The sequence below is a fragment of the Microcebus murinus genome, chromosome 17 (assembly GCF_040939455.1).
Source record: "Microcebus murinus isolate Inina chromosome 17, M.murinus_Inina_mat1.0, whole genome shotgun sequence".
In the NCBI taxonomy this organism is placed as follows: Eukaryota; Metazoa; Chordata; class Mammalia; order Primates; family Cheirogaleidae; genus Microcebus; species Microcebus murinus.
In genome coordinates, this window is record NC_134120.1 from 57,088,771 (window position 1) to 57,110,049 (window position 21,279).

At 39.2% G+C, this 21,279-nt stretch overlaps 2 protein-coding genes across 5 annotated transcripts in view; one reads left to right on the plus strand and one right to left on the minus strand.

Moving 5' to 3' along the window:
• Nucleotides 1-11,168, minus strand: part of RNMT (RNA guanine-7 methyltransferase) — a 57,954-nt gene extending 46,786 nt beyond the window's left edge. Inside the window, exons 1-4 of one of the 2 annotated variants that reach the window (XM_075993691.1) lie at nucleotides 11,071-11,168; nucleotides 6,657-7,115; nucleotides 5,286-5,421; nucleotides 2,265-2,390 (exon numbers count right to left, since the gene is read on the minus strand). In XM_075993691.1, the coding sequence (XP_075849806.1) occupies nucleotides 2,265-2,390; nucleotides 5,286-5,421; nucleotides 6,657-7,073 (679 nt within the window). In that variant the 5' untranslated portion in view covers nucleotides 7,074-7,115; nucleotides 11,071-11,168. The remainder of the gene's footprint in view (nucleotides 1-2,264; nucleotides 2,391-5,285; nucleotides 5,422-6,656; nucleotides 7,116-11,070) is intronic. The other variant, XM_012746203.3, reaches the window with a different exon arrangement.
• A 66-nt stretch (nucleotides 11,169-11,234) lies between these two features.
• FAM210A (family with sequence similarity 210 member A) overlaps nucleotides 11,235-21,279 on the plus strand; it is a 39,759-nt gene continuing 29,714 nt past the window's right edge. For 2 of the 3 annotated variants that reach the window (XR_012912819.1, XM_012746208.3), the window contains exon 1: nucleotides 11,236-11,474. The gene's annotated coding sequence lies outside the window, so the exon portion shown is untranslated. Of the gene's footprint in view, nucleotides 11,475-21,279 lie in introns of all 3 variants that reach the window. The other variant, XM_012746212.3, reaches the window with a different exon arrangement.

Consider the following 21,279-nt stretch of genomic DNA (forward strand, 5'->3'; position numbering starts at 1 on the left):
CCCACACCTTTCACCTCTCACAAAAATCAACTCACGCTGGATAACAGACTTAAACCTAAGGTATGAAACTATTAGAATTCTAGAGGAAAATGTTGGAAACACTCTCCTAGACATCGGCCTAGGCAAAGAGTTTATGAAGAAGTCCCCAAAGGCAATCACAGCAGCAACAAAAATAAATAAATGGCACATGATCAAAGTACAAAGCTTCTGCACAGCCAAAGAAACAGTCATGAAAGTAAACAGATAATCTACAGAATGGGAGAAAATTTTTGCATCCTACGCATCCGATAAGGGGCTGATAACTAGAATATACTTAGAACTCACGAAAATCAGCAAGAAAAAATCAAATAACCCTATTAAAAAGTGGGCAAAGGACTTGAACAGAAACTTTTCTAAAGAAGACAAAAGAATGGCCAACAAACATATGAAAAAATGCTCAACATCTCTAATCATGAAGGAAATGCAAATCAAAACCACAATGAGATATCACTTAATTCCAGTTAGAATGGCCTTTATCAAAAAGTCTCCAAATAACAAATGCTGGCGTGGATGCGGAGAGAGAGGAACACTCCTACACTGCTGGTGGGACTGCAAACTAGTTCAACCTCTGTGGAAAGCAATATGGAGATATCTTAAAGCGATACAAGTTAATCTACCATTTGATCCAGCAATCCCATTGCTGGGCATCTACCCAAAAGATCCAATGACACTCTACAAAAAAGATACCTGCACTCCAATGTTTATAGCAGCACAATTCATAATTGCTAGGCTGTGTAAACAGCCCAAGTGCCCATCAATCCAAGAATGGATTAATAAAATGTGGTATATGTATACCATGGAGTACTATTCAGCTCTAAGAAACAACGGTGATATAGCACATCTTATATTTTCCTGGTTACAGCTGGAACTCATACTACTAAGTAAAGTATCCCAAGAATGGAAAAACAAGCACCACATATACTCACCAGCAAACTGGTATTAACTGAGCAGCACCTAAGTGGACACATAGGTACTACAGTAATAGGGTATTGGGCACGGGGGACGGGGTGGGTATATACATATATAATGAGTGAGATGTGCACTATCTGGGGGATGGTCATGCTGGAAACTTAAACTTGTGGGGGGGAGGGGGGAAAGCGCATTTATTGAAACCTTAAAATCTGTACCCCCATAATATGCCAAAAAAAAAAGCTATCAATATACTCCTTCAGTTTATAACTACTTATCAACAAAAGTAAGATCACAATATACTAAATACAAAAACAGATTTGAGAATTCAGTTGTCTCCTCTTATTCCAGACTCTTAAAGGATTTACAAACATGTAAGAAAGAAAAAAGCCAGATTTCTCACTAAATTTTCTTTAATAAATTAAAAATATTTTTTAAATTCTCAGCGTTAGTTTCTAATATAGTAAATATCAATAGATATCACCACGTACACAAAAGCTTTCTGAGGTCCTCAATAATTTCTAAGAGTTTACAGAGCTCATAAAACTAAAAAATTTTAGACCTGCTGATTTAGGCAGTACTTTGGTGATAGTGCCATGTACCTCCCATAACCCAAAAATAAAAAAAGAACATGACCTCTGCTTGTCCATCTTCAGTGTTATGACTGACCACCAGGCTTTGGGTGTTTGATTCATTCATTCATTAAATTCCTATCAAAAAATTGTTGCCTAGATCTATTATTTGGGTGAAAAAACAGTAATCTTCTAATTCTATCATTCCTCCTTTATTTGTTAGGATTTTTCAATAGAGAGGAATTGCCCTTTTCAACCATTTGGTTACCTTAACATACTGTTTACACTGGGGAGGTAAGAAAAAATGTATTATTTCCTCCCCTTAATTTATGAGTTTCAGAATAATGAGTTTCTTAGCAACCTCTTAGACTGATTACAAACCTCAAGATGAGGCTTTTCCGTTCATATGACTTGTCCAAACACTATTCTTTTTGATGTTCAAACTGCTTTATCATGTGGCAAGTGGGACTTTTTCAAGTTTGTCCTTTAGACATGACTTACCATCTCTGATAGCTTCCTTCCTCTCGAAAATGACAAATTATCCCAGGTTCATTAACCATATTATTATACAAAACCATTAGCAAAAAGTCTTATAACTAATTTTAAAAAACACCCATCTTAAGAATAGTCCCTAGATATCTTGCCATTAGGTATTTTAGCACCACGATGTTAAGTAGATCCTTTCTTATTTTCCATCACCTGACTGACCACAAATTACTCTTTTCCAATCATTATTTACCTTACCAGTACAAACGAGCTTGCTAATTCTTCCCTTTTTCCACTTGAGCAAATCTCCGCCTTTACCACATCCCAGGTCCAAAACAGTGATATCTCGGGTTTTTTTCTGTCGTACTTTTTCTAAAAATTCCCCTAAAAGAGAAAAATCAGTCATCATAAATGATCTCTTCTTCATTTTTACTAAAGCATAAACTATTATTTCTAATTAACTACTAACCTCTGCCTCATATGTAATATAAACAATTACTCATTCATTTATGTAGTTAAGTCATAACTTTTGGTAAGTATTTCAAAATACAACAAAGAATTAATTAACACAATTCTCTATCATTAAAGATGAAAGACTATGTGTCTGGTGTTTTAGAAAGTTAAGGCAGCTTTTTGAAGGTTACTTTCAGATTTGATTCCACATTAAATGGCAGACATTTTAAATTCGAATCAATACAAGAAGACCCAATAGTTGTTCAAAATAAGAGAAAACCTAATTATTCATAATTAGGTAGTTTGGTAGTTGTCTCCTTTCCATAGCTAGGTGTTTAGCTTATTATACACCCGAGTAAATCAAGCAGTTATAGAATGACTTTTATGATAATCAAGAGTGCTGGATTATCATAAAAGATGTCAGGCTTACCACCACAAGAAATACAAGAACTAGTAAAAAATCTGTACCTTTTAGTTTTACCATCATCAGAATCTTTAAATACCCTAGTATACCGAATAAGATTAACAGCCAACAAATAAACTCAGTAGGTCCACAAATATCAATAGACAAATTGTTCAAATATCAGTTCAAAGCACATTAATTATTCTCTGACAAGTATTCAGCAATTCTAAAAGTTTATATATAATACTGAATCCTACATCTACTCTACATATCTTTATCACTGAGTATAACACTTTCTAGTTCAGGTGTGTACTATTTTAATGGAGCCTGCAGAAGTACTTTCACTGTCTGTAGGATCTTAAAGTAACTCCCAATAGAAGCTCCATAATATTTAACTTTCTGCCATCAATCTTAACAGCATAAAAAATATAAGAATGAAAAACAATTACAAAATCTCTTTATTTCTATACAGTAAGACTGATATGGGGAATCATCATGAAACACTATTTTCAAAGAAATCTTTATCACATTCAATAACCTCACTATTTACTAAGCTATAAGCAACAAGAAGAAAGAGAAAATGAATAACAGAGTACTGAGAAGAGAAAAGAAAAAGCCAGAGAGAAAGCTCCCACAGATCACAGTGACTGCATTTAGGATCTAAAAGACAGGTGCAGACTATAAAGCATTCACTGAGAGAATGGCTAGACATCTCAATACTATGAATATGCTGAAAGAGAAAATTTTGCCAAGTCTGACTCAAGTCTTTTTAAAACCTACCTGTTTTCCTGATTATAAAAATAACACATTTAACAACATGAAAAATATGGATGCAAAAATATTCCTTCAATGAAAAGAAACATGAGGAAATGGTACATTATAAAAAATATTCCATGATAAGTTATCTGCATCACTGGGGATAATGAGGAAGAAAGAGAAAAGCTAAAAAAGAAATTAAGACGAGGGTCTAGAAAGAAGCTTAAGAGTAGAGGCTGAAAATGCCGTATTAACCTTAAAAAAAGAAAAAAAAAAAGTGAATACTCATTACCCTAGCTGACACTGGCAGAGTTCAATCAATCAAATATTTGTAATAAAACAGGGATGTGAAAAACGAAAGATAGAAAATAATAAAATGTGCTTAAAAATGAGCCTAGTTATCGTGTTTCCCCAAAAATAAGACAGGGTCTTATATTTATTTTTCCTCAAGAAGACACCCTAGGGCTTATTTTCAGGGGATGTGTTATTTTCCCCTCAAAGCCTCAGCTTGCAGCACACACAAGATGGCCAGGACCTGACAGGGGGAGTCGACCTTGTTGGTAGGGCTGCCCATACCTTTCCGGTCACCTCTGGGATAGTAGTGTCACGATGGGGCAGATGAGAAGGGCTGCTTATCTTCTTTACTGTTCCGAGATGAAATGTGTGGGTTGTGCAGATATGCTACATAGCCACGCCCATCACCAGGTCTTATTTTCGGGGTAGGGCTTATATTGCGCGCAAATGCTTAGAAATCCTGCTAGGGCTTATGTTATGGGTAGGTCTTATTTTGGAGGAAACACAGTAGTTCCTACTCCTAATGCTTCTCAGAATGGATAATTTATCTCTGAAAATTAGTAAATTATCATCAAAACTAGTAGGAAGTACCCATAACTAGCATATTATTCTTTTTTGTATAATTTAAGAAAGCATCCTCGATTTTTCATAGACAGGCTGAAAGAAAAATTCTTTATTATGAAAAACTACAAAACACACAGGCTTTTAAAATGATCTAAACTCATTTAAGAGTCTGAATACTTAACACACTAGATATACAAAGCAATAATAATTATATTCCGAATCATATTTTGTCTGCTCATTTTAATTTCAAAGGTGAGTTTCCACAGATTAAATGCTTGCTTCAAAAAGTTGAATGTCAATCCTCAAAGTAAATTTTATCTCTTCCAAGAGACTATGCAAGAAAAACAAGATCAATGGACAATTAACACACATGACCTTTGCCAGCTCACTAAAAAACTAGAGACACAAAAATCAAGACACTGCCTAAAATCTTGACTTAATGGAACCTGAATGTTTAATCCAACAGTATGCCAGTACCCCAAAACTATTAGAATGAAATAGATTACTTAATAGCACCAGGAAACTTTAACTCTAAGTATAAAAGCACAGTGACTTTTGAAAGCCTGATTAACTTAATGTCAATTAAATTCTCATTAATATCTTATGTAGTCAACTAAAAGTAAATATTAAAAGAATTTATCTTGAAGGCCTAGTTTTGGCTCCAGCTTTGTAAGTCAAGATTTGATAATTAAGTGAAGAGGAATTAAAGGCCCAGGTAGCTTGGTGTTTGTTAAATCACTGCACAGAAAAAATGAAACATAAAAGCTACAATAAAACATTCCAAGCTAAAAGGCAAAATGCAATCATACCAATGAGAACACTTTTCATCCAGTTATTAAAGTTTCTTAGGTAAAAAATACGACTTTGACTACGCTTCTCCAAACCAACTTCCTGAAGTTCATTGTAGTGAGCAGCTACTGTTGAGCTGTGTCCTTCTTCCAGGTTCTGAAAATAAAAGAGAATAGAACAAAATCAAGGATCAGAACATGCTTAAAAGTAAGCCTCAGAACATATGACCTATGAAAGAATGGAACACTACTGAAACCAGTAAACTTCACTGAGCAATGGATTAACCACAAGAATTCCACTAATTACTGTCAGGCCTAAGGTTTGTTTTCCCCTGTTCCCTATTTGAAAAGACATCTCTAGGTTTAAAATTTTCACCATGATTTTTCATCTATATAATTTTAGTGTCAATGTCTTAATAAAACCAGTACTCTTCCAGAGTTCCAATTTATTCAATTCAATAAAACACAGTCAAGTGGATGGTGCGCCTCAAATGGAATAAAATAGGAATAAGCTGTAATTACCTATTATTATAAATCCATTGTAAGAATTAAATAAGATCATGTATATAAAGAGATTAGGACTCAGCAGGATACATTCAGTGTCAATGATTTCTATTATTATGTTACCATTACATGCTATTTGTAACCCAACAATTTTTAATCTGTGTTCCTTGAGGAGCTAGATACACTGTAAAAATGCTATTAGGTAAAGGGCTTCAGATTCTCCCACCTCCCTCTTCAGCCAAAGAAGTGCCTACTCTTTTACCTATGGTTCTGCTAATAAAAATTTGGAAACTGCATGTAAAATACAAGTGCCCCTCCGTTACAAGGATTCGCACTCCACAAACAACAAAAGCCTGGCTTACTGGCCACTTTCCTCTTCAGGGCCAATGGTAGAATTTTACACATTCATTAAAGTACTCTTTTCCTCCAACTTCAGATTCTGCCTCAGATTCCTTTCTAATACAGTATTCCCAGATGAAAATGACTTGCTGTCCCTCGTTCTATAACATCCTTGCTAAATATCAGGCATTTGCATCCACTGAACTAAACCTGTACGGAAAATACATAAATAAATTGGAAACAATTATAGTTTAAGGAATTATATTAATAAAGGGATATAAAGCTGGGTATGATTTTGGAATTTATCATTTTAAGTGATAACCTTAACTTCTTTAGATAGAGATGAATACCTAATAAAAAAGGAAAAGGGTAAATCACTTGGACCTCATATTCTCGGCTTTTTTAAAACATTAAGAAAAAGCAAACTATAAACACTGGTTTTTCAAGTTTCTAGTAGAATAAGAGTGCTAAAATAACATACTATTCTACCGCTGCTCTATACATTTCAAATGAACATACTCTACTACAAATAAAATAGATTCAACATACTTTCTGCTTTTCAGAAACATCCTCAAGTTCTATTTTTCTCTTTTTTTGAGTGCCATCTCCAGTGGAAGGTTCATCTTTGAGAACATCATCAGTTTCTCTTTTTCTTTTCTTTGACATGCCTTCATCATCACCAGAACCTTTTTCCTCTGGGACAATTTTAGCATCAAGTTTTCTTTTCTTGGATGGAGTGTCTTCCCCACAACTGGAACTTTCCTTTAAAAGATTATCTTCAAACTCTTTCCTCTTTTTTGGTGTGTCTGCTAGCTCACAGATAGGAGGCTGTTCAGAAAGCCCAATCCCAGAAGCTGTTGTATTTTCATCAATACTAAATGAAGACTCTGTTTCAGAATTTACGGAGGATTTTGCCTGTTCACGAGACATCTTTTCATATTCCTCTGCATTTGCAGGCTTTTCCATTGTTGATTACTTAAATTGATGGCAAAACTTCATACACTAACACTGGAATGGCAAAAATTTGATATTTGTAAACACTAAGACTTTAAAACAATTTTAACTACAATTTAATTTCCACAACTAACTAGGATTTTTAAAAAAACCTCATTATAGAGAGAATATTAAAAAATGTTAACTGATACATATTATGTATGAATTTATTAATATGGCGGTACTAATTATAATCCCCCCAGATTCTACAATGTTATTTGTAAAAGTAACTATTGGCATTAAAACTGACAAATACAGTGGGGATATACAAATACAAGTTCCATTTCTCTTCTTTTTACTCTATAGCCTTGGTTCCCAAATTGTGTGTTGGGGACTATAACATATATATGCATCAGGATCTGTCATCTGGAAGATATCACAGAAACTACTAGCTTCAAGTAGAGCACCATTTCAACTGAGTAGATTGCTCTACATTCCTTTCAATGACATAACTTTGTGCAACTGAGATTTTGGTGCTATCACAGAAAATCAAGGTGAAACATGAAATGCAGTGGTGGTGTCTAATTTGATTTCAAGGCTTGAAGCTGTACAGTACCAATAAGTGAGTACATTTCATTAGTAAAGAATTGCAGTTAAGAATTAAGCACAAATATTACTCCCCCCAATTTATGTATACTAATTTTTTAAAGAGACACAAAGTTGTTAAATAAATTCTTTTAAATTCTTTGGAGTAAACTACTTAATAAATGGAACTGTTAGGTATTTCTTTTGGTGTAGGGACACTAAGGGCATCAAGAACAGAACCTTTGGGAATTTACAGCAAGGACTTCTGAAATATTTCATAATTGGTGTCCCAATTAGGTAGAGAGTGAAATGGCTTTAGATAAGTTTCAAGATTCTGCCTGCAGTTTAATGACCAGTAAGTTTCTTTCAAATATGTTCTTAGACCTATGCATAAAATGGGAGGGAGAGGGCAATAACTGATCTATTGAATAGGAATTGTCAAGGTAGTCCATTTATTAAGTAATTCAACAAATTTACTGACCCTCTACTATAGAGGAACTCAATGTGAATTATGTTTTCAAGAAGCTTACAGCTTACACACCACTATTAAAATGTTAGGCTGTATTAATCCAATCAACTGGAGAAAACGAAAAGCAAAAGTCCAAGCAAATCAGTGAGATTCAGCAAATTCAGATTGAATTCACAACCTGAAAGTTATGAAGAGGAAATTTTTTTTTTTAAAAAAAAGCCTTTTGCTTTTGAGTAAAGAAAAAGAATGATACTAAATCAAGTTGCTGAAAGAAATAGGTAATTCTCGTTAGTATAGTGGTAAAAAGGAAATAAAAATTTTAAAGTAAAACAAGAAATTAAAAAACTGAAAAAAAAGAAAGAAAGGGTAAAAAACAAAGTCCTTATGAATGAGGAAGAGTTTTAAGTTCTAATAGATTTCACCAGTCCCCCATTTGAGGTAACAAAATACCCAAAGGTGCCAAATAGGAAGAATTGAATCAGACAACAAAAATCAGAAAAGTAATTTGCAGAATAACTACTTAAAATGATTATCTAGGAAAATTGGCTCCAAATATCAAACCCCTATTTCTCCTCCTCTGCCACTTACTTCCTAGTAAGAAAATAGAAATTAGTTTTTAAATTCAAAAAAGGCAATGTTACATATCATGTCTAGCTGTAACCTTTGCCTAAAATTAGTACTGGGATTTAAGCATGAATATTACTTACACAGGTCACTATTTTCACAGATGTGATATCATAAAAACATAACTGATTCAGTCAGAATAAATGACAAAGCATTCCACAAGACCACAGAAATGGATAAGAATGTTAAAAGCTGAGTGTCACACTTACAGCCAACTCATTTTCTACAAAGGCATCAAGAACACATATTGGGGAAAAGACAGTCTCTTCAGTAGACTGTGCTGGGAAACCTGGATAACCATTTGCAGAAGAATAAAACTAGATCCATATTCTCTCAGTATATGCAAAAATCAAATAAAAATGGATTAAAGACTTTAATTTAAAACCTGAAACTATGAAACCACTCAAAGAAAACACTGGAGAAACACTTCAAGACATCAGTCTGAGCAAAGATGTTTTGAGTAAGATCTCAAAAGCAAAGGCAACAAAAGCAAAAATAGACCAATGAGGTAGATCATGCCAGGTTAAAAACCTGCACAGCAAAGGCAACAATTGGTAGAGTGAGGAGACAACCTACAGAATGGGAGAAAACATTTTCAAAACTATCCATCAGACAAGTGTTTAACAATCAGAGTATATAAGAAACTCAAATAATTTAATAGCAAAATAGGATCTAATTAAAAAATAAGCAAAAAATCTGAAGACATTTCTCAACAGAAGACATACAAATAGACACCAAGTATATGAAAAAAGGCTCAACATCACTAATCTGGGAAATGAAAATTAAAACCACAATGACATCATCTCATACCAGTTAAAACAGCTTTTATTAAAAATACAAAAAAATAACAGATCGTGGCCAAGATTCAGAAAAGGAGGAATGCTTGTACATTGTTAGTGGAAATGTAATTCAGTGCAGCCACTGTGGAAAACAGTATGAATATTCCCAAAAAACTACAAACAGAACTAACATATGATCCAGCAATTCCACTATTGGATATATATCCAAAAGAAAGGAAATCAGTACATAGAAGAGATAGCTGCATTCCCAGGGTTACTGCAGCATTATTCACAACAACCAACATATGAAATCAACGTATCCATCAAAAGATGAATGGATAAAGAAAATGTGGTATATATACACAATGAAATATTATTCAGCCTCAAAAAAGAATGAAATCTTGTCACTTGCAACAACATGGATGGAACTGGAGGTCATTATGTGAAATGAAAAAAGCTAGGCACAGAAAGATAAATATGGCATGTTCACACTCATATGTGGAAACTAGAAAAGTGGATCTCATTGAATATGGAGAGTAGACTGGTGGTTACCAGAAGCTGGGAAGGGTAGAAGGATGAAGACATTCGTTAATGGGCACAAAAAACCCCAGTTAAATAGAAGGAATAAAACCTGGTGTTCGATAGTACAGTAGGATGGACACAGTTAACAATAATTTATTGAATAGTTCAAAATAGCCAGAAGAGAAGAACTGGAATGTTCCCAACATAAAGATAAATGTTTGAGGTGATGGACATCCAATTACCCTGATTTTATCATTACACCTTGTATGTATGTATCAAAAATCACATGTACTCCCAAAATATTTACATTACATACTAATTTTAAAAGTGGTGGTGGGAGGGGCGAACTCAAAGTGGAAAAATGGAAACACTCCGAACGTCAGAGAGCTGTCCCTCAGAATCCTCAACTAGGGAGCTTAAAAAGATGTTAGCTTCACATCAAGACAGATATGCGATAAATGACCATATGAGCACTTAGACCTGGCTTTCCATTCACACCCCTGAAGCAAGCCATGTCTCTCCAACATTTCAGTTTCTCGAGGTAAGACCGAGCCTGGGGGCAGGGCCGCCAGACAAACGCTCAAACAGAATAAGCTCTACTCCTCCACCCAATAGCTTCACCGTTAAGTCGGGGGCCCAAGGCGAAGCAACAGAGGCGAGAAAGGGGTTCTCGAGCCAAATTCACCCCCTTCCGTCATTGGCGCGGCCTCTTATTCAACTTCGCGTTCAGGTTGCCGAGGCGCCGCTCAAGACAAACCTTCGGATTCCACACCCGTCTCCCGCCCACTGCCGAGCGCCCTGGGGCGCAAGCTGAAGCAGCTCTTCAGGCTTCTTCTCCACCCTAGGCTCGCAAGCATCAGCGTCCGCCCACCCCAAGTAGTTCCCACTTTGCTTCGGGCTGAGGGCACAATGACCCCCACGCGACGGGTGCTGAAGACACAGGGCCAGTGCGAAGAGAGCCCTCGGCAGGAGTTGGAGAGACCCTCCTCAAGGGCGGCCGACGGACCAAACACAAAGAGAAAAAGGGCCAGAGCTACAGCCGCACACTCACCAGCACAGCCACACACGATTCTGTTTGCGGAAACAGCGGCCCTGCGCCACGCACGTCTTGTTACGTAATTTCCGGGGAGTGCGCGGATCACGTGCCGCCGCTCTAGCGGAGCGTGGGGGGACGCACGTCCTCAGTGCCGGAACTACGATTCCCGTCGTGCCGCGCGCGGCGGCGTGCAAAGGGCCGCGGCGAGCGGGCACGGGCAGTCGCTAGCACGTTGGTAGTGGGCGCGGTTGGCGGGGCCTGGGGCGAGAGGGGCGAGTGTCCGCCTGCGGCCCCAGGGTTCCGGCGCCCTGTCCCGCGCTTCGCCAGGTCGCTCTCCTGAGTGACACCGCTGTGGTATCCGAGGACCTGTCGTCCGGCCTGTGCGGCGGGAAGCGGCGTCGGTCCCGACGATCCAATAGGTAGCTTGGGCCCTGCGGGGCAGCGGGAGGGGTCCAGAGGGCACCTTCAACTCCCGGCGTGTGTCGGAGCAGACCCCGGGTCACACCCGGGGTGCGAACCTGGCAACTGCCTGGCGCGCGCTGCTCCTGGAACTGTGGTGATGTCCGCCCGCCGGACAGGGGTCATACACACTCGCCGACCCCACCGCCCCCGGCGGCCGAAAGAGGTCACCCCTGCCCTTCTCGGTCGGGCCAATGTTCTGGCAAATCCTGCCTTTGGGACTGTTTCCCCGCGGTAACCTTTAACACTCTTCGCTTCCTCGGAAGCTCGTTGAGGAAGGGCACGGAAGCACCCGCTGTCGGAGTTGTTTTAAAAATGAGCAATATCTTACTTCTTAGGGTCGTTCCCTACCACCCTATTTGGGAAGTTATGGGAGGCCATTCTCATCTGCTAGATTCTGGTGGAAGGGTCAGCCCATACCTATGCTTGAGAAGCATGTAAGGGTGCTTTACTGTGTGTTGGCTGAACTTTAGTATGTAGTGGTGGAGGTGAGACAACACACTTTTTTTGGTCCATCACCCCAGATTTCTACTGGGGAATCGAAAGCATCTACTGTACCGAAACTTGAAAGCTCCATAGTTAAGGATTTTCAACTGAGATGAGGATCAAAACTGTACCTGTGGATAGATTGTTGATGTGTATACACATTAACATCGTTATACCGCAACACCTCCACACCGTAAGGGTGTAAAACTGATCAGATTTACAATCCATCTTGAATTATTCTTTACCAAAATTGATTGCCTTTAAAAGCAACTTTGAAAATGTCTTTTTCCAGCTTGCCTTGTCGGTAGACACAGTCATACTAATGAATAGACTTGCATGTACTTTCCAGTCTAATTACTTCTAACTTGTGAGCATTAGCCCTTCAGAGATTGTTGACCTCTTTTCTTTTTTTTTTTGTATTTCGTATGTTTTTTATTTTGCAATAATCGTAGATTCACATGCAGTTGTAAGAAATAATACAGATTCCCTGTGCCCTTTACTCAGTTTCCCCCAGTGGTAACATCTTATAAAATGATAGTATAATATCACAACAAGGATATTAACATTGATACAATGGGTTTATAGAGAATCTCCATAGCTACAAGAATTCCTCTTGTTAGCCCTTTGTAGCCACACCTACTTCCCTCGCCCAACCTCTTTTATTTATTTTTATTTTTTTATTTCAGCATATTATGGGTGTACAAATGTTTAGATTACATATATTGCCTTTGCCCCACCCTAGTCAGAGCTTCAAGCGGGTCCATCACCCAGATGATGCGCACTGCACCCATTAGTTGTGCATATACCCATGCCCTCCCACCTGCCTGACACCCGATGAATGTTGAGCACATAAGTGTTGATCAGTTAATACCAATTTGATTCTTGACCTCCTTATAAACTTTGAACCAAGAATGAGGCCTATTTTTTTCACAAATAAGGAAGACTCATCAGTTTCATGGGACTGTGCTTTTGTTTTTATTATATGGGGTGAGCTAGGTTGAGAATTAACATCATTTCATGAATATTAACAACTGCAAAGGTATAGGTCCTAGAGATTGAATGTGATAGTTACATACTTATCCAGGCATTAGAACCAGGCAATTACATTGCCTATACTTGCTGGTTCTGATGCTTAAGTTTTTGAGATAATTGCTGTTGTAATTTTTTTTTTGAGAAAATGAGTATGATTTTGATTTTCTAAAAAATTTTGTTAGATTAAATGCCTCTTAACTATGTGTTTATACAAACTTCACAGTGAATTGAAGTAGTGCATGGGATATATAGAGATCACATTTTTTTTTTTTTTTTTTTTTTTTTTGAGACAGAGTCTCGCTTTGTTGCCCAGGCTAGAGTGAGTGCCGTGGCGTCAGCCTAGCTCACAGCAACCTCAAACTCCTGGGCTCGAGTGATCCTTCTGCCTCAGCCTCCCGGGTAGCTGGGACTACAGGCATGCGCCACCATGCCCGGCTAATTTTTTATATATATATCAGTTGGCCAATTAATTTCTTTCTATTTTTATAGTAGAGACGGGGTCTCGCTCTTGCTCAGGCTGGTTTTGAACTCCTGACCTTGAGCAATCCGCCCGCCTCGGCCTCCCAAGAGCTAGGATTACAGGCGTGAGCCACAGCGCCCGGCCAGAGATCACATTTTGTAGTTTTTATAAAACTTACCTAGGGAGGACTCTTGAAAGTAGTAATATAAGGAGTAAATGGGCTGGATAAAAATGTTTTAAAAGTTACCATTGGTGTTATCCCCCTTCCTCATTATTGCCTGAGTAATCTCTGTTTTTCTGGAAATTAAATTAAAATAATAGCTAGTACTTTGATATCTTCTTTGTGTCAAGCTAAGTGCTTTACATATTTGCACACATTTAATTCTTAAGTAATTCAACAGAGTAGTTACGATTATTTTTGTTTTACAGAACATGAGGGTTAAGTAACTTGGCCAAGGTCATGCAGCTTGTAAGTAGTATGTAGAATCATGATTTTGGACCCAGGCAGTCTGGCTACAGAGACCAGACTCTACTCATAATTGAAACAGTGCCTGCTAAAAGGTCATACTTAGACCTGGATGTTGCCTAGTACATACAGGTAGTAGGTTTTCAGGAAGTGTTTTGAATGCTTGGGTTATTATGTACAGAGAGAAAAACTAGCTATATAAGGATGTTATCTTGCTACAATGTGAGCTCCACCAAGACAGGGATCTTTACTTTGTGCATTGATCTAACTCAGGTGCCTTGAATAGTACCTGGCTCATAGTAGGTGCTTATTGAACGAATGGATCTCTAACAAAGGTGTTTTTTTTTTTTTTTTTAAAAGAACATATGGGATCTATTTTAACCCCTTTGTAAGAAAATGAGAACACTTCTCTCAGAAGTATAAGTTTAAAGTGTGATTTCTGTTGTAGAGTTAAAGATCATATATTTGAAACAAAATCTTTTTTTAAAATGTAGATACAATGTCATAGCTTCTTCAGATGCTGTTGTTCTGTGGGGGCAACCAAGAGAGGTTTATGGAAGGTTTGTTCCTCCAAATAGTTTTGGGAGGAAGGATTGTTCTTCTGTTCTCCTCACCAAAGTGTCGATACTGAAATTTTACTGTCTTTTTGGAGCAAATAAAATATTCTTGTTTAAAAGGTTTTCTCTACAGTTGAAAGTAAGATTTGGTTGAGAAATCTGTAAGCGTACTATGTGTGATGATTAGTTTTATGTGTTCAATTTGGCTGGGCTATAATACCTAGTTATTTCGTCAAACCCTAATCTGTGTGTTGCTATGATGTATTTTGAAAATGTGGTTAATATCTATAATCAGTTGACTTTGAAGTAAAGGATGTGGGTAAGTCTCATCTAATCAACTGAATGCTGTAAGAGCTAAAACTGAGGTGTTCTAGAGAACAAATTTTTCTCATACATACTTCAGCATCAATTCTGTCTGAGTTTCCAGTCTACAGATCTGCCTTGCACGTTTCAGAGTTGCTAGCCCTCTCCACTGTGTGAGCCAGTTCCTTAAAATAATGATATTTCTATATCTGTCTAGAGAGAGAGGTAGATATTTGTGTTTATAGCTACATCCATGTCTATATTTTTTCCTATTGTTTCTTTGTCACTGAAGAACCCTGACTGATGCAGATTTTGGTGCTTAGGGTGGCTGTAGAGAACAGAATCTTAAGAATGAGTTTTCTGAATTGGTTTATAGGGTTTCTGGAAGTGGTTCTCTACTCTGATTAGATTTAAAAGCACTAATGACCATTTCCAGCAGTAAAGAGGGCATTCATAGTCTGTGGTGTGATATGTAAGTAGAGATAGGCAAAATACCACCATTGAATACTCCTACTGCTTATAGAAGGCAAGGTTCTGGATGACCATGTATTTGATACTTTAGAACATGTTTGTCAAATTAATGAGTGAAATGAGATTGGCTGGTTGTTCCTAACTGTGCTGGAGAAAATGGGGAAAGAAAAAGATTCACTGAGGGCTTCAAATTCCCAGCTCAAGCTCCACATAAATGACCTGAAATTTTTTGTGTTTGACCTAAAGAAATCCTTATCCCTTGTAGCTGCAGAGCTGAGATTGGTGAAAACCATACCCAGAGTTTCATCCTGTAAATGACTGAATTACAATGCAAATTGAATTTCCATCCTCACCAGGGCCTACGTTGATTGGGAAAGAATGGGATCTTCATATGTGGAATGGGGCCACATGGGAATGTTCTGATGAAGCTGGGGATATTAAACCCCTAAATTTTACTGAGTCTTTTTCACTAGTAAAAGCAATCCTTTGACCTCTGCTTGGAGAGGTTACCCCTGCTTTGCCTGAAGAATGTGTAATGACCTCCCTTGGGATAGTTGGTTTGCAAGACACTGCTGGTTCAGGACTTACCCTGCCACCCCTCTTTGCTAGACTCAAGTCGAGCAGATCCTGAAAGGCAAACTACAAAGTGTGATCTAGGAGAAAGTGTACTACACTCCTTAAAAAAACTGCATATTTTTTCTTTATAATTTATCTAGACAGAAATCTGGTGAATATGTATGGGAGTGGATATTAAGGGTGTAGGGTTATTATGGAAGGAACATAAAGTTGGATTGAGCATAATTTATTGATACGGGCTCACAAAGCAGAGCTTCTGGGTTCAAAGTTGTACCACCAGGGATTAGAAAGGGCTCTTACAGTTTGGTTGGTTAGCTAAAATATGGACCAAAAGGTGGTCTACACTCAATGAAGTTGAAATGACCAAACTGCCTTGGTACACTGTGGAAGAAGGTAACCAAAGGCTTAGGGAGATTGGGATGTTAGAGTGAATTTATCATAAAAGATCTCATCTACCATGGGAGGATCCAGATGACACACCTTTCACTATGACTGTGAGAAACAAAACTTGTGAGGGAAGCCCTAGCATCCATGGAGAACTCTGCAGTTACTCTTGTCTGCAGGTCAGAAATCACAGTGGGAACTGCTGACACTGATTGGGGATCCTTAAATGCAGTGAGGATAGTTGGATCCAGGGTGGCAGGGACCACATTGTGGACCTTGATAACCAACACTAGGTGGCATGGTACCATCATGGATAGTGGAGTCAAAGCAGTAATGAAATGACCTGACTTCTTGAGACCTGTAGTGTTGGCTAGCTGATCATGGTGTCCTTAGAAGAGAAACAGATGGGGAGGGGAGTCTACTGAATTGTGACTTGATGGGTATAAGTAGAAGAGTTCTAGGTCAAGTGAACAGAAGTTTGACTTGAGTTAACAAGAGAAAGAGTCATGGTCCCCCAGTCAATTCCCAGATTTCAGTCATTTTACAGACTCAAAACCCCTTGAATGAGGGAAGGCTGGGTCCCTCTGAGGAAGGACCCCGTTGCACTGCCAAAAATTTATACTGTTAATTTTTTTCCCAGCCATCCCCAAAGGGGCCTGTGGCTTTTGTCAGGGTGAATGTGCACTGGAGAAAAGGAAATAATCAGACTTTTCAGGGATTACTGGACACTTGACTCCGACCTGACACTATTTCCAGGCACTCAAAGTGTCACTGTGGCCCACCATTCAGAGTAGGGGCTTGTTGGTGTTAGGTGGTCAATGGAGGTTTAGCTCAGGCCCTTTCTCGGTGGGTCATTGGTTCCCTGTGCTCCTGTTGTGGTTATTTCCCCAGTTCCAGAATGCGTAATTGACGTAGACATACTCAGCAGCTTGCAGAATCCCCACACTTGTTCTGTGACCTGTGGAGTGAGGGATGTTGTGATAGGAAAGGCCAAGTGGAGGCTACTAGAACTGCCTTTACCTAGGAAAATAGTAAGCCAATAGCAATAGTACACTTGAAGGATGGGAGCTGGTGATTCCTGCCATATTTCCATTCAGCTCTCCTATTTGGCCTGTGCAGAAAACAGATTATCTTGGAAAATGACAGTGGATTATCATAAATTTAACCAGGTGGTGACTGATTGCAGCGGCTGCTCCAGATGTCATGTCATTGCTTACACAAATTAAACTATTAACCTAGGAGCTTGCATGCATCTAATAATCTCCCAAATGTTTTTTCTTAGTATCTGTTAGTAAAGACCACCAAAAGCAGTTTTCTTTCAGCAGACAGTGCCAGAAATATACCTTCATTGTCCTACCGGAGGGATGCCCCGCACCAACTCTCCAGTACTATGTCATAATTTAGACTGCAGGGACCTTGTTATGGGTTGAATTGTGTCCCCTAAAAATTCTTATGTTGAAGTCCTAGCCCTTAGTACCTCAGAAGGTGACCTTGGGAATAGAGTTGTTAACAGATGTAATTAGTTAAGATGAGGTCATACCAGACAGAGTAGGGTGGGCCCCTAATTCAACATGACCTTATATACAAAGGAGAAATTTGGACACAGACATGTGCATGGGGAGAATGCCATGTGAACCTGAAGGCAGAGATTGGGGTGATACTTCTACAAGCCAAGGAATCCCAGCACACCATTAAAAACCAGGAGAGAGGCCTGGAACAGATTCTTTCTTATAGCCCTCTGAAGGAACCAACCCTCCTAATACCTTGATCTAGACTTCTAACTCCTGAGCTGGAGGCAATAAATTTCTGTTGTTTTAAGCCATTCAGTTTGTTACGGCAGCCATAGCAAACCAATATGGACCCTCATAGCCTTTCTCTTCCATGAGACATCACACTGGCCCATTACATTAATGACATTATGTTGATTGGACCTAGTGAGTGAGAAGTAACAATTATTCTAGACTTATTAGAAAGACATTTGCATGTAAGGAGGTGGAAAATAAATCCAACAAAAATTCAGGACCCTTCCACTTCAGTGAAATTCCTGGGGGTCCAGTGGTATGGTGTAGGGCATGTTCCCACCTACAACAAGAAAAGAGAAACAAGGACTAGTGGACCTCTTTAGATTTTGAAGGTGATAAATTTCTCATTAGGGTGTACTAGTTCAGGCCATTTACTGAGTGACCCAAAATGCTACTAGTTTTTGAGTGAGGCCTGGAACAAAAGAAGTCTTTGCAACAGGTTCAGGATGCTGTGCAAGCTGCTTTGCCACTTGGGCCATGTGATTCAGTGGATCCTGTGGTGCTTAAAGTGTCAGTGGCAGATTGAAATGGTGTTTGAAGTCTTTGGCAGCCCCTATAGGAGATAATCACAGTGCAGATCCTTAGGATTTTGGAACAAAACCTTGCCGTCCTCTGCAGATAACTGCTTGTGTATTGAGAAACAGCCTTTGGCTTACTACTGAGCTTATTAGAAACTGCATGCTTAACCATGGGCCACCAAGTTATGCAACCTGACTAGAAAAATGACTAGGTAGTCAGCAGTTAAGAGCATAGACAGGTAGCCTGTGTTCAAATCCTGGTTATATTTGCTAACCATATCGTCCTTGAATAATTGACCAAACTTTGTGTTTTAATTTCCTCATGGAGTCATTGTGAGGAGTATATGAGTTAATACAGTGCTTAGCATAGAACCTCTCAATTTTTAGTTTATCACAACTAAAACTTCTACTGCAATGTCATGTGAAGTCATTAGTCCATGTCTTTGAATGTGATTGTAGAATTTTTTGCCTTGATAAAGCTGAAAAAATGGAGTTATTTTCATGAATTCATGTAAACCAGAGCAGCAGTTTGAAATAGTGAATGGTCTCAGAAATATTTTACATGTTTTCAACTCCTGAGTTTACTTCTTCTGAGAATTAGCAATGATAGCAGTGGTCCAGGATTTGTGTGGGTGAAAGGGTAGCTGGGCATGTGCAGCAGTAGCTGAGGAAATGTCTGAGCCTTATTCTTCATGGAAGCCTTGACGTGGTGACTCTATAGCAGGGGTCCTCAAACTTTTTAAACAGGGGGCCAGTTCACTGTTCCTCACACCGTTGGAGGGCCAGACTACAGTTTGAAAAAAACTATGAACAAATTCCCATGCACACTGCACATATCTTACTTTGAAGTAAAAAAACAAATGGGCAAAAAACACCCACATGTGGCCGGAGGGCCGTAGTTTGAGGACACCAGCTCTATAGTCTCTCTGGCCAGCCACAGGTCGGGGAGCAGAACGGGAGTAAAACAGTCTGGAAAGGTTTGACCCCTGCTGTCTGTGTAAGGCCTAGTGTGGTGGATGCACCAACTCAAGAGAGGAAGCAGTTTCTGCAAGCCCTGGCTCAGTCGTCCCTCAGCAGCCACAGGCGGGGCAGGGGAAGGGGAGGTCAAGAGTCCGAGTGGAAGAAAGCTAGCACTCTGGTCGTCTCTGTCCCTCTCTCCTGAAGGCAGCCCACCCAGAATGTCCAGACTTTGGGGTCACACAGATTCCTCAGAACGCACTGTTGCCTGTGGCTCCCACCATCGGCGCCAGAGTTGGGAAATGTTTGTGTGGGAAGAGCCAGATGAAAATTGAAGGGCTGAGGCTCCCTGGGGAGGACAGAGGTGCATGGTGGGTGAGAAACAATATGGCGCCTACTGTCTCAGCTCGGGTCTGCTATGACAGGAAGTCACCCTGAGGGCACTGGAGGGGCTAGAAATCCAAGATCAAGGTGCCAGTGGGCTTGGTTTCTTCTGAACCTCTTTCCTAGGCTTGCCTATTATTTTCTTTCTTCAACAAGCATTTATTGAGTGCCTCCTTGGTGCCAGCCAGCCCTGGGATGCATCAGGGAACAAAACAGGGAGAAAAATCTATACTCTTGTGGGACCATAAGTAGTAAATAAATATAAATTATAGGATTTTAGAAGATAAGTGCTATGGAATAGAGCAGGATAAGGGACATTGGGATGTCAGGGCCAGAAGGGAGCTGTGCTGCAGTTTTAAATAGTATAGTCAAGGTAGGCCTTACAGAGCAGGTGGCTTTTGAACAAAGACTTGATAAAGGCAAAGGATTTAACCATGCAGATATCTGGGGAAAGATTGTTCCAAACGGGGGAACAGCTAGTGCAAAAGTCATAAAGCAGGAGCCTTTTTAGCTTGTGGGCAAGGGGCTGGTGTAGCTGTCAAGTGAGTAAGACACTGAGAATAAATACAGTCAGAGGGGGCAGGGGTAACTGTGGGTAGGGCCTGTTCTTCCAGTGTAAGGACTTGGCTTTGACCCCAAAAGAAATGGGAGAGTTTTAAACAGAGAAGAGTCATGATCTGATTTAGAAAGTATTAGTTATCATCAGCTGAAAGTAAAATATAACAGGTTTGAGAGATTGGGAAAGGTGTGGACTAGTCCCTGAGGGGAGGTGAGAGGCATCTGCTCAGAAACCATGATGGACTGTCACATAGCATTCATAGCTGATCACTGTGTGCTGACGCTGATTTACTACTCAGTTCTGTGGTTTTTATTAGCAGGGTTTAGCTATTGAGAACTAGTTGCACTGGCTAAAGGTTGGATTTTGTGGACTGGTATTACAGAAGGATAAGGTGGTAATTCAACTAATGCATTGTAGAATCTAAGCTGGATAAAGAATTGCTAATGAAAAAAAAAATCCAAACTCTGTAAAATAATTAACAGAGGTTTATTATAAGCCAAATATGTGTGACCATTGGCCCAGGAAGCAACTCCCACGAAGCCTTGAGTAAGTGGTCCTGAGATAGTCGGGTTACAATTTGGTTTTATAAAAAACCAGTTTAGGGAGATAGGAATTGTGGTTAAAATAATAAATCAATACTCGTAAGCTATACATTGGCTTGGCCAGAAAAGGCAGGACATCTCGAAGAAGGGGCTTACAGGTTATAGATGGGTTCTGTGAACTAAAATAAAATTTTAAGACCACCAGCTTAAATGGACTGAATGAAAGCCCTCTTGGCCAAGGGGACCCCAGAAATACCCTAAAGCGGAG